Genomic DNA, 12,593 nt, shown 5'->3' on the forward strand with positions numbered 1-12,593 from the left:
TTATGTAATAGTCACGCTGAATCAACTGTTGTTAGTTTCTTTTGTTTTTTCATACATTTCTGGGTCATATATTATTAACTGTTTAAATTTATCATAACAGATTTACACCAGAGGTAATTCAATTGTTGTCTATTTCATTAAAAAAAAAATTCTATTTTGTTTGACTTTGGAATTATGCTTTGAGGATTTTTTTGCAGTAATGGTAAACTATTTATCGCACTTCGTATAATAGATATATGTTTATCTCATACTTTTGTGTTTTTATTTTCCTCGACTCAAGGTTAAAAAAATAACCAAACAAAAATACCAGAACTCAAAAATATTGTACTCTGTACCATGTCATAACTAGAACATACTAAAGACATTTTAATTTATAAGTAATAAATTATATAAATATTTTGGTCAATTTTAATATGCTGTGTTATAATGGAAAATAACACTAGATTAAAAACTTTTTTATCAAAAATACAACTTGTGCTTAATTGAATTAACTTCAAAACAAGCTCAAGAAAATGATTTTTATGACGAAGCACTGGATATGACGTTGTAGCTTTGTACCTAAAGTTACATTCGATTAGGTCAACATTTTGTTCTTCTCTTGTTGGTTTGTAAGGACGATACCCATCTGGCTATTTGGTGTATTTTAGAGGATAGTACCTTATAGCCTCAGATATTATGAAAGTCAATTTCCATAACATAATGTCATTTTGTATAAATATGAAACGAATAGCTTTTGTGAAATTTTCTTTAAACCTTACAATGTCTATATTTTTTAAACTTGATGTACAAACTATTTGTTTGTTCTTCAAAAAAAAAAGATTGTTACTATGTTATCTATCAAAGCTTTACTATTAAAATGCTTTTTGAAAAAAAGTTCTTTGTTGTTTCCGGTAGAAAAGACATGCTCCTTTTTATAAACAGGATTTTACTATTTTAGTAGATATTAACTTACCGACTTCGTCTTAAAACAGGACAGCGAAATTTATTAGCATGTCATTATGCAAAACAACACATTTAGAATTTGTTAAGCTTTCGCCAATAAAGCCAAAACTCATAAAATATAAAAAACCTTTTGATTCTGATGTATAAAACATACCAAGTCATCAAAAATATCACGTTGGTGAACGTGAATTGTGACAAGTGTTTCGAATTTAGTTCTTTCCATCTTTGTTAAGTCACGGATCGTGACATCAATAAGTGCATTCAACATCTCGAGAAAGTATTGGTTTGTCTTCTTCATAACACCTCTGTCTGACCTTGCGTTTTTTAATGCTTCCTCCGCATCTCTTGTCCAGATCATTTGTATTCCAAGTAAACCGACCTAAATAAACATAGAATAAAAAAAAGAAATAATAATAGAAATCTAAAATAATTAAATATAACACCCATATAAATTTTGTAATAAATTTTATGGACAATTAGATGGTGGTCACATCATCCAATTTTCAGTTGTAATTACATTAGTCCAGGGTATTAAATTTGAATTTGGTACGGATTCACGCCAACTTCTTAAAGTTTCTTTTGACATGGTATCGATACAAATTAAATCATACGTAATTCATAAATCTATTCAAGACATTTGAGCAAATCATCATATTATTCATGATAACTAGATTTTGTAAGACTTCCACAAAAAGTTAGATGAAAATTAACAAGAAAACGCTGTGTTGAAACAATTGCAATTTGGTGTGGGAAGTCACTGCACGTTCCAGGCTGCTAACGTCAGTTGTCCGTAACGGAAGGGGAAACTGCTTCACTCCAACAAGGTTTATAAAAGAAAAATAAATAAATAAAAATAAGTAAAGGTCATTGCTGGAAATAACATTTCTAGTTTAGAAAGAATTCGTGTTTCAAACACCAAACTCTATACGGTGACTACATTACCTGTGATGCAAATACGTTGAAAAAATTCATCATATCAAAAGAGGGATCTTTAATTGTAACGGCTGCATCTCGTATGATAGTGTGCAATGATGATTGAGCATTTTTTAATAGGTCAGTTAGCCATAATTCCACATTTCCTTTTGCATCTACTTTCTTTTCAAGCTATGAGATCAAAAATATAATTTAAATATTGAAATGTTATATTATATTACTTTTCCGTAACATACCTGCACCGGGGTCCCCACCTAATATTTTTAACAAAAATTTTTCTTTTAGCTGTTTTTAAGTTGTTTTTATTAATACCTTTTACCATAAGGTGAATGAAAAAAGACCAAAAAAAGTGCAAACAGTCACGCCAAAATGTTCTTTAAAATATTAATATTTTAAGATCCAATATTTTGATCTTTTTGGGCTTTTCAAGGGTTTTTCAGGCCAACAGTCGTCTGGTTTGGTACTGATGTGGACACAACTGGTGTATAGAAATAGAATTCGCTAGTAATGACAACAAAAATAAAAAATAACTAATCAAACATACAGGAATGGTTTCTCCTTCACTTGATATGATAGCAATAATACTATCGTAATCTTTTTCATGAAATTCCACACTCTTTGTATTGTCAAAAACACCCAGTAGGTGAGCTTGAATAGTATGCGAATCACTTGCTTGTCCCAAAATTTCAAGTAAAGCAGGATCAGAAACAAAGAAGAATCTCGGAAATAATAATCTTTTCTTCTCTAAATAACCAGTTAGAGATTTCTGACAAACTTCCAACTGCTCGAGTAAGTGCGGCAGTAATTGACCCATCGTCTCATCACCCACACAACACGTGACTACATTTGGAGTTTCGTGTGCACGAGTCATAATCTTCACCCATGATTTATCAATGTTTTGAAATCGTTTTGCTTCCTACATTAAAAAAAACACTTTATTTACTAAAAATCTACAATACCAACAGGAAGTAAGAAATCTTATTCAGAATTAGTTAGATATCCCTAATTCAAAAACCCTCTATTGAAAAAAAAAATTGTAAAACACTTTAGAATTTAAAATACAAATTTTCTTGTCTGGCTGAGATCACAGGATAAAAACCTACAAAACGTACGAGAGAAAAAAAGGCTTTTGAATTGATTTTAAAGAACAATTGGTATGTACAGAAACACATTCAATCAACGCCTAACAGATAGACTTTTTTAAAACTTCTTTTTACTTCAGAATTATCCTTTCAATCTAAATATCTGAATTAACTCGCACAAAATTATGCAATAAAAACAAAAAAAACACCTTTGGAAGTTGTTTAGCGATATCACCACCTACAAAAACTGCTTCCAAATAAACCCACAAGTTTTGAACAACCATCCAGCTTTCAATAATATCTGAAGTGTTGGAGAGTTTCTGCACCCACAACTGAATGTCTTTCTTAAAAGGTGCATTATACCTAAATATACATAAACATCTTTATAGCATGTTGAATGTTTTAAACAAGTTTTGCCATCAGTCATTGGCAGTAAAGTAGGTACAAAAATGTCTGAACAATCAAATATTTAAACTAATAAAAACATTCTTTTTCTCCATTTCAATAACATCAACAATTTAAACATTCCTTCTACTTTGCCAACATTGTTACCTGAACATTAGTTTCTAATGCAGAGAATTTTGTTACGATTTTTAAAACAGAATTTTTACACAGCTTTGACTTCAGCGATATAATGTTAGGCAATTACCTGTTACTCATGAGAGAACCCAGGACCATTAAGCTGTCTTCCAGCAATGACACTATATCCATTGTTTCTCCTCCTTTTAATAATAATTCCCCTCTTGTCTTGAATGAACCAAATGATAAAACTTGAGCCTTCCATTCAGTTACTACTTGTGATAACTTAGCCTCGATATCCTTTTCCTTCACAGCTGATATGCAAATATCCTGTGAAATAAAATATCAGTTAGAAATATTACCTGTGCAATGTTAAATCCATTTGCAGCAACTATAAACAAGGAGATTAATGCAACCATAGTGACAGAAAATGGTCAACTACAACCCTGGACATGTTTGTGGAAATGTTATTTTTTGGGGGCTATTCCTCGAATTGGACAAACAGGATTAATTGGCTAGTACTCTGCAGCTGATAGGCTGCAAAAGATTCACTGCAGGGGTGTAAGCAAAGTAAAGAGAAGTTTTGGTCAATGTCTGTATAATGGAACGATCTGTTCCAAATCCTGGAAAAGTACAAAATTAATGTATTGAGGCATGCTGATGTCACCAAAAATTAGTACCAGACGAAAACGAAAAAGCCTTTTCAGTCAGTGACAACCCTACCTCAACCAATTAAGTAGCAATTTAACCTTGCATTAGTATACATAATAAACAGAATTTCTACAATTCTGCTACTATTTTGAATGCCAGCTCTTTCATGGTATGGGACTATTCTTCAGCTCTTTAAGGCCAAAATTCCAGGCAAAGCAAATGCATTTAACCTTAAATCTACAGTCTACCATAACAAGCAGACAGTTAAAAAAGTTAATTAAAATGAACTGTTAACTGAAATGTTGACTTTAAAAAATATTACAGAAATAAATGTAATAAAATGAGAACTGTGAGTTAATAAATATAATAAATCTTATTCACGACCTTCATTATTAAAGAATTGAAACATCACCTCAATATCTTCCTTATGTTTCAACAAAGGAGCTTCCATGATATTTCTCAAGCAAAAATTTTCGTTTAATATGTCAAAGTGATGACCAGTAAGTTGTTCCATCCTATCCCAATGCCTTTGCTTCATTGCTTTATTTGCCATCAACTCAAGCAGAGGACAGCATTCATTGAAATCATCAATCTTTTGTTTTAGTTCATTATACGCATCCCATTCTTTTAACGCTTTGGGCAAACGACGGCACCTTTTAAAAAAGTTCAAATTATATATGCAGTGCTATTTCACATTTTGATTTAAATGTCTTCTAGTGAATACCTTTCTTACTACCGTAAAGGAATCCTAAGGGAACTAACAAAATCCATCTAAGTTGAGTTACTTAGTGGAAAAGCACTGGTCTGTTAAGACCCTAAAGAAATGTAGCACCAGTAAGAAAATTGGGTAATTGTAACAATAGAATTTAATTTGACAAAAATCTTAAAACGACACTATTTTTGAAAAACTATTAACACTAAAATTCTATGTTGCAATTAACTCAACAAATGTTCAAGTAAAACAAAGCTCCTGTTAAGTCAAGTTCAGTCTATTATGAGATTATAATTCGAGTTTTTCAAGAGGTGGGGCGATAGTTACCCGGAAAGATGTAATCTTAGCAAGGGAAAAGGCATGCAAGTCCTTGTAAATAGACTTTTCCTTGACAGACATCATTTTTTTATATTACATAAGAAGTTATTAAAACCTAAAAAAAATTAAAATTAGACAAGTTCGAGTTATCTGAAGAAATTAGCCTCAGGGAGAGGAGGGAGATGAAAAATAGGTCGAGTTAACAAATGTTAGAGTTATCGGAGGTTCGAATTAACTATTGGTTTTTTTCTAAGAAAGCATTAACGAAAGTTTAAGGGAGCCGAGAAAATAGTTTAAGACAGTGGAAGTTCTAGTAAACCTGCGTTCGAGTTACCAGGATTTAACTTTTCACATCCGTTTTCTAAGAAGTACGGATGTGAAAATGTAAAAAACAAGAATAGTTATGAGCAAATTTCAGAATGGTAGTTGTTTACATGTAAGTTGGAAGAATGTATCAAAAACGTTGACTTTTACAGCTTTTAATTCCAGTTTTTTAAAATCGTAGTTAACACAAATATAAAGAGGGTCAGTTCAAAAAAATAAAACTAGCCAGCCAACATAACTAACTGCCAAGCAAAAAAGCAAGTAGCCACAGCTAAGCTACAACCCTTGAAAAATATATTAAGAATTTCATTTTGAGCTCTTCCTTCCCAAAAATCAATGTTAAATACTAAATATGCTTGGCTGATGCTACAAAAGTACTTTAGGAGCCTTAGCTAAAGATAAGTAACAATGAATTGGAGATTTTCTCATAACATTTTCCCAAATATTTTTTCCAGGGTTGTAGATATAGTTGCCTCTGTCTCTATCCCTATTTTTTTTACAGTCAATAGTCATATATTTGTATCAAGCATTGTTACGGTTCAGTTAATACTTGCAGTTTGTACGTAAAATGAATTGATGGAGCTATAGCTTATTATCATACATCTCCATATCTTTTTTAAATAGAAATTAATTTTGTGTATTTTGTTTCCTTGCTTAATATAAAATCTTGTATAAATTCTGCAAAATTAATTTTGCAGAATTTTTGAAATTGTTTATTTACAGAAAATAATCTTTACAGAATTCTCCCATAGTGTCGATTTGTAAAAATATAAACTAAAAAATTTTGTTTTTTACCTTTCACGGATGTGTTTTTTAACAAAAAACACTTTGTTTTGATAGGAAAAGCATTTTGTGGACAACATTTTACAGTTGCTAATTTTTTTCTTTCTAGGCAGTAATCGTAAGAACCGCAAATTATCGGAAATGCAGACATTACTCCAATATTTAAATAAGTTCTCAGATAAAGAGTTTATTGCATTTCGTGTTTTTTAAGAGACATACATAAACATATTTTCAGAACACAAGAACTTATTTTGAATTGCATTAAATTATTTAGAATTGCATTAAATTATTTTGAATTAAATTTATTTTCAAAATACACAAAGAAAACAGTAGTTTATTTGTAATTATTTGTAAAACTTTATATAATGGTTGAGTGTGTATGATATTAAAGGGAAAAAAAGGACAACAACGTTGTATATATATCGAATTTTTATGTTGAACTTCGTACTTATAATGGCCATCGTACGGCCAAAATGTCGTAAATATATTTCATTTAAAAGAGTTGTTCTTTTTTCCCTGGCAATTTATTTCTTGATTGTCATTGTGATTATTATCTTTTATTCGCTAGAAGCAAAAGCACTTCATATAAATAATATCATTCTTTAGTCCCAAAGAGTTGTTGGTGACTTTTTCTTAAAAAAATAAATTATCCATGGTGTTAAACATTATTTTGAAATGAGACCACAGATTTTAAACATTTTGATTGATGTTTTAATTCTTTCTAAATTCCTTTACTGCTTTCGATAAAAAATGTGCGGGGTCAAAGAGGTCATTCCAAACCGCAAACATGCTAGCCAAATAACTTTACAGGAGATTCTGTCAACCCATGTATTTAAAAACTGTATGGTTTTATTTGGTTGTAGCAATCCACATGCCAGACTTATATATACCAGGCGTGGAGCGTAAATTCTTCTCGTTATAAAGGCTGAAAAATAAGAACAAAATTAGAACACCTTTAGGTTCAAATTTTTAAACTTTGCCTCGAAAAAAAAAGGTACTACCCTAAGCGTTTTAATTTCGCACATTGCTAATTTTTGGGTACCATTTACGTACTAAGCAAAAATTGGTCCACGCAAAAAGGTCAACCTGAAAATAAAAGACATTTTTTTTTTGAAAGAAATCTAATAAGTGTCCACTGAACTAAATCTTCGATGCCGCAAATAATCATTGTTAAAAAAATTAATTCTTGTTAGTGGACACACTTTAGGAAACAAAAGTACCTGCTTATTGTCAAATCCTGTCACTTATTCTTGGGACTAGGAAATGAAAATTTTCTTTTCTGAAAAATATTCTTATTTTGCTCTTAGCACAAAAAAAACATTGGAATTCAGCTTTAATTTGTTATTATTCATCAGTGTCACAGTCATAGTGCAAAACATTTGGTTACTTTGTACTGACATTTATAAGGTAAGGCCTTGTGTTGCGTGAAGTAACCAAGCCAAGTTGGTATTATCCATATTGTGTAATCTTGATGATAGTATTGTTGTTGTTGTAAAAGAAACATGAGGCCACACTTGAAAAAAAAGATCACTGTGAGATTAACTTTTTACAATCACTTTAATAGCTTATAATTTCCTTAATTTGGATTACGAAAAACATTCCTAATATTTAAAGTACACACTAATATAATGGTACATGCCTGTTTTGAAAGTCAACTAGCTCATTATTGATCTTTTCTATGTCAACATCGTGCCATAAAATATCATAATAGCCATTAACGCCATCAATCACAGCATTATATAAACCATATAGTTTTTGAAGCAGACTCAATTCTTTTTTAATACGAGCCAGATCTTCATATTCTGTTTTAGGCAAGCCAAATAATTCTTCTCCACCAGAATAGGTTTGGTAACGACGCCATAAATCATCAAACCGTGTCTAAAAATAAGACATTTAAAATTACGGTGCAACAATGTAAAAAAAACTTTAATGTGCTAAAAATGGCTTGGGATCATTGTCATCGTCATCGTCATCGTCATCATCATCATCATCATCATCATCATCATCTTAACGACCGTTTTCCATGCTAGCATGGGTTGGACGGCGCATATTAATGACCCTCTTCCAATCTGATCTAGACTGTGTTAGATATAAACTCACCTTTCTCTGTATCAAGTCTGTCCTTATAACCTCCTGCCAAGTCTTTCTCTGTCTGCCTCTGGGCTTTGCCTCAGGAACTATCAAGTCTCTACACTTTCTTACCCAATTATCCTCCTCCATTCTTTCCAAGTGCCCCAGCCAATTTAATCTTCTTATCTGGATAACATCTTTAATTCTACGGATACTTAGCCTGCCTCTTAGCTCATCTGAATTATTTCTGTCTCTCAGACTGGCGTTACACATCCACCTAACCATTCTCATATCATTCCTTTCTAAACGGTCAAGATCTCTTCCTGCTTCACTGCCCATGTCTCACTACTGTACAACATAACACTTCTTACACATGCCTCATACAACCTACCTTTTAACTCAATTGACAAGACTCTGCTAGTCAACAAAGGAAGTAACTCTATCAGAACCTATCCTGCAAGTAACATTTCTTCCAATACCCCATTCACTGCCCAACATATCACCTAAGTAACAGAAGTTCTCAACTATCCCTAACGAGCCACTGTTGTACATCATTGAAGCTGAAAATACTTCATTCTCTATAATCTCACCTTTGCAACGCTTGCATACAAACTGAATGTCAGCTCTTAACCTTCCACAAATACTACTGCACTTCTTATGTACCCAATGCTTGCAAGTCTGACAAAAAATTGAGTTACTACCAACCCCTTTCCTGCAAACTCCACAAGGCCACTTTCCAACTACAAGGTTAAACTTGGCTGCAATTCTACTAATCAAGACTTTAGACTTTGCTGTGTTCACCCTTAGCCCTTTCTCTTCAAGTCATTTCTTCCACTTCTCAAACTTTTCAACTAATTCTTCCATTAACTCTGCTATGAGAACCAAATCATCTGCATACAATAACTCCCATGGACAACCTGCTCTGAACTCCATCGACAGCGCTTCTAAGACGCTTCTAAGACTAGAACAAACAACAGCATGCCTACCAAATTCTTTTTTATAGTCACCTCTCTTCCAGCAAAAGTTAAACACTGTGCATTATTTGTATTGAAAGTAAAAAGTAAATTTTTAAAGCAGGGAAGTTTATAAGGTGATCACAAGCATTGTTAGATAAGCAATTAGGCATATTAGGTAAACATGTTTTTACATGCTAAAACAAATTAAGAAAAAAACTGAATATAAAACTTTATAAGAATTAATACTAGATTCATTACAGTCCTTGATCGTTTAGGATAAGGATGTGCTGAATGTGTGTGGTGTTCCCCTAAAATTCTCTATAAATATACCTCTCATAATTATCCTCTTAAAACCTTCTAAAAACAGTACAGTAAAGCATTGACCGATGCCAGGCATTGCCAAAAGTCACAAGAGAAAACAAGACACACGTCTCTTGTTGTTGTTGTAAATTCATATTAAAATGTAGCAGTTGTACACATGTCATAATATTACGTTATCAAACATGATAACGCTTAATATTACAAAGCTTTGGAATAGAATCTTAGATGATAGTCACACTACATACAAAGTCGTCGGCTACTATATTTTGTGAGAATTGTGCATGTTTCATTACCTGGAATAAAGATAATCGATCACTTGCTTCTTGAGGACTTATTCCAGGTACCATTGGTCCAAGCTAAAACAGTCGCAAGACTCATAAATTTTAATAATTAACAATTTAAGCTTTTCTAATATATTTTCCTTATACTCACATTGTCATAGTCCTGATAATATGCATCAGAATCTACTTTGAAGCCTTCAACTGCTTCTAGTAACCCGCCTTTGAATTTCGGTTGAATCTTTACCAGCTCAGTTTGAACCGTGGACTGTAAAAAAAATACAAAAGGTGACAGGTGTAAAAAACATTGGGTTTAGAAAAAGCTGTGTAAAGGAATATGATCATGCTTATTAATTATTTTTATTATACTTAGGGATGACCCACAAATTGAAAATTGTATATATGTTAAATTTAAACACGACATAAAACATATACGCTAAACATCATTAATTTTTTTATAGTTACAGAAGTGTTTATCAAGTGTTCGAAATTTCATAGCTTTAGGGAAGGGTGGGAGTATAAACGTTAAAAATATAAACGTTGGATAGACATTTATTTACATACACTTAACAAACTGTCAGTCATTCTTTATTTACAATAAATTTTTAGAAATATTAAAAAGTACAGAGTATGGAAGAGTATACTTACAGCTTGTCTAAAAAGCTTTAGAACAGAGTATCTCAGAGAGTCAACTTTTTCGGACTCTTCTCTATTATATTGTACTCCAAATTTGTTTAACATGCTGTACGCTTCCTAAACAACATTGCAAAGCAATTAGAAGGTTATACAAACAACTACAGCAAAACAGTTTCTGTAACACTATTTTTAATGTTGATGAATTTAAACAAAACAATTTGTGTTGAGGCATGCAAAAAAATAATACAAAAGTATTATTAAACAAATGTTTCATGATATGATAAATATATCAAACGCTTTGGTAAAAACATTCAAAGAACAATTTTGACTTTAAAATCACAAAAAAGGTTTTAGGGAAAAAAATGGACTATAAAATTAGTTCAGAATTTTTGATATGGTTGTTTTTTATATAAACATTTAGATGTTTTGTTTAAAACATTCCACCGTGGTGAATATATAAAAAAGAGTAATAATCAGATTTTTTGTTACCACCATGTTACATAAATGCAATGTGATAATATTTTGTAAACTAGTCGATTAAGCCCGTGGAAAAATCCACGAGGCAGGATAAAATTGAAAAATAATCATCATATGAATATTGATGACGTAAGCAACCCATCTGCAAAATAAAACTAAAACCTTGTTTTTACGTTGCCTCTATTGTGTAGAGCTTAAACGCGGTTCAAGAAAATGTATATAACCACATGCTTTTGATGAATGGTTAATGAGATATAAGGGTTTGAAAATTTTGCTGACGTCATCAAAGTCCCTAATAAAAGGACAAAAAATTTTTGTTTGTGTACCCGTTACCTTCATGTTATAGATCTTGAAACGCTGATCAAGAAAATGTATTGGATCGTGTACTTTTGACAAACGGTTATGGAAATACTGTGGTTTAAAGGTTTTTTGATGACGTCATCAAACCGTCCATTCCGAAACGGATTCCAGGATTCAGGTTTGGGAAATTTACCCAAATTGGTCCCAGGTGGTCCCTAGTTACCCACTCGGTGAAAAATCATTGAAGCCACCACCTCATTTCTAAGTTATTTGGCCTCAAAGTTTTAGGTACACTGTAATGACTTCATTAATTTAATGTAAGATATTGACGTTAAAGTAGTGTTATTGACGTCGCGGCGTAACGTCAGAAAATTTAACATTTGAGACATAACTTTTTCGACGACATCAAAGGAACATGAACACATCCACTCTGCCTGTCACAGACAGACGGAAAGACACACTCTCCGTATTATTATAAGAGATGCAGGTTAATAAAATAGCTTAAACAAAAAAGAATAAACATCTTTTGTACACTTACTTCAATAGGAGAAAGTGACATGTCAATCCTTATTTCATTTTGACGGATATCATTTAGAGCGGCCATTACAAATCGTACATCATCTAAATCTTCAATTGGATGAATAAGACGTCTGGAGTAGTCGCCAACAAATGTCACAATATCCTCAAGTATGCCTCGATACTTGTAGTTCAAATTTCTACCCACCGCCATTTTCCAATTTTTAGCTTCAACCTTTAAGGCCAACTTAATTGGTTCAGAATTAAGTTGAAGTGCCTTGTGCCCAATAGCAAATGCATCTGGAATCTTTGATATTTCCTGTTCTAAATTTTGATACTTCAAAATTTCTGCTTTGAATTCTGACAAAATTGGTTCAGATGCTAGAAATTCTTGTATAGCTTCTTCTCTGTCGCCCTTCCATAAAAATGCATAAGTGTTAAAATGATTGACACACCTTGCTGCTTCAGCTTTTGCTGAACTGATTGCTGATGTAAGCATTACAATCAACTTTGTTACATCTTTGTGGTCTGCAACATACTTGTGATAATTTCTTGGTTTAGGAGAAGCATCTAAGGATTAAAACATTTGATTACTGTGCATATTTCAGGTCCATCGAGAAATCTAATAGGGTTTGAGACTAAGCCCTGCAGTTAACAATGCAATTGTTGGCTTTTATGTTTATGCACCTACTATAACCTAACTATGTTAACTTTTGGTCCCTGCAAAATAATAAGCTTTAAATATTAGCATTTTTAACAACTACTTCAAGAAAAG

The 12,593-nt window shown here is 32.1% G+C and overlaps 1 protein-coding gene across 2 annotated transcripts in view; it reads right to left on the reverse strand.

Moving 5' to 3' along the window:
* LOC130613950 (dynein axonemal heavy chain 8-like) overlaps positions 1-12,593 on the reverse strand; it is a 55,493-nt gene that overhangs the window by 21,865 nt on the left and 21,035 nt on the right. For both annotated transcript variants that reach the window (XR_008975778.1, XM_057435325.1), the window contains exons 23-33: positions 11,841-12,388; positions 10,538-10,642; positions 10,044-10,157; positions 9,905-9,967; positions 7,904-8,142; positions 4,540-4,780; positions 3,607-3,806; positions 3,167-3,320; positions 2,420-2,791; positions 1,885-2,046; positions 1,097-1,321 (exon numbers count right to left, since the gene is read on the reverse strand). Coding sequence is in view for 1 of the 2 variants with exons in the window: in XM_057435325.1 (XP_057291308.1) it covers positions 1,097-1,321; positions 1,885-2,046; positions 2,420-2,791; positions 3,167-3,320; positions 3,607-3,806; positions 4,540-4,780; positions 7,904-8,142; positions 9,905-9,967; positions 10,044-10,157; positions 10,538-10,642; positions 11,841-12,388 (2,423 nt within the window). In the remaining variant the exon portion in view is untranslated. The remainder of the gene's footprint in view (positions 1-1,096; positions 1,322-1,884; positions 2,047-2,419; positions 2,792-3,166; positions 3,321-3,606; positions 3,807-4,539; positions 4,781-7,903; positions 8,143-9,904; positions 9,968-10,043; positions 10,158-10,537; positions 10,643-11,840; positions 12,389-12,593) is intronic.

The sequence above is a fragment of the Hydractinia symbiolongicarpus genome, chromosome 11 (genome assembly GCF_029227915.1).
Source record: "Hydractinia symbiolongicarpus strain clone_291-10 chromosome 11, HSymV2.1, whole genome shotgun sequence".
NCBI classification, from domain to species: Eukaryota; Metazoa; Cnidaria; class Hydrozoa; order Anthoathecata; family Hydractiniidae; genus Hydractinia; species Hydractinia symbiolongicarpus.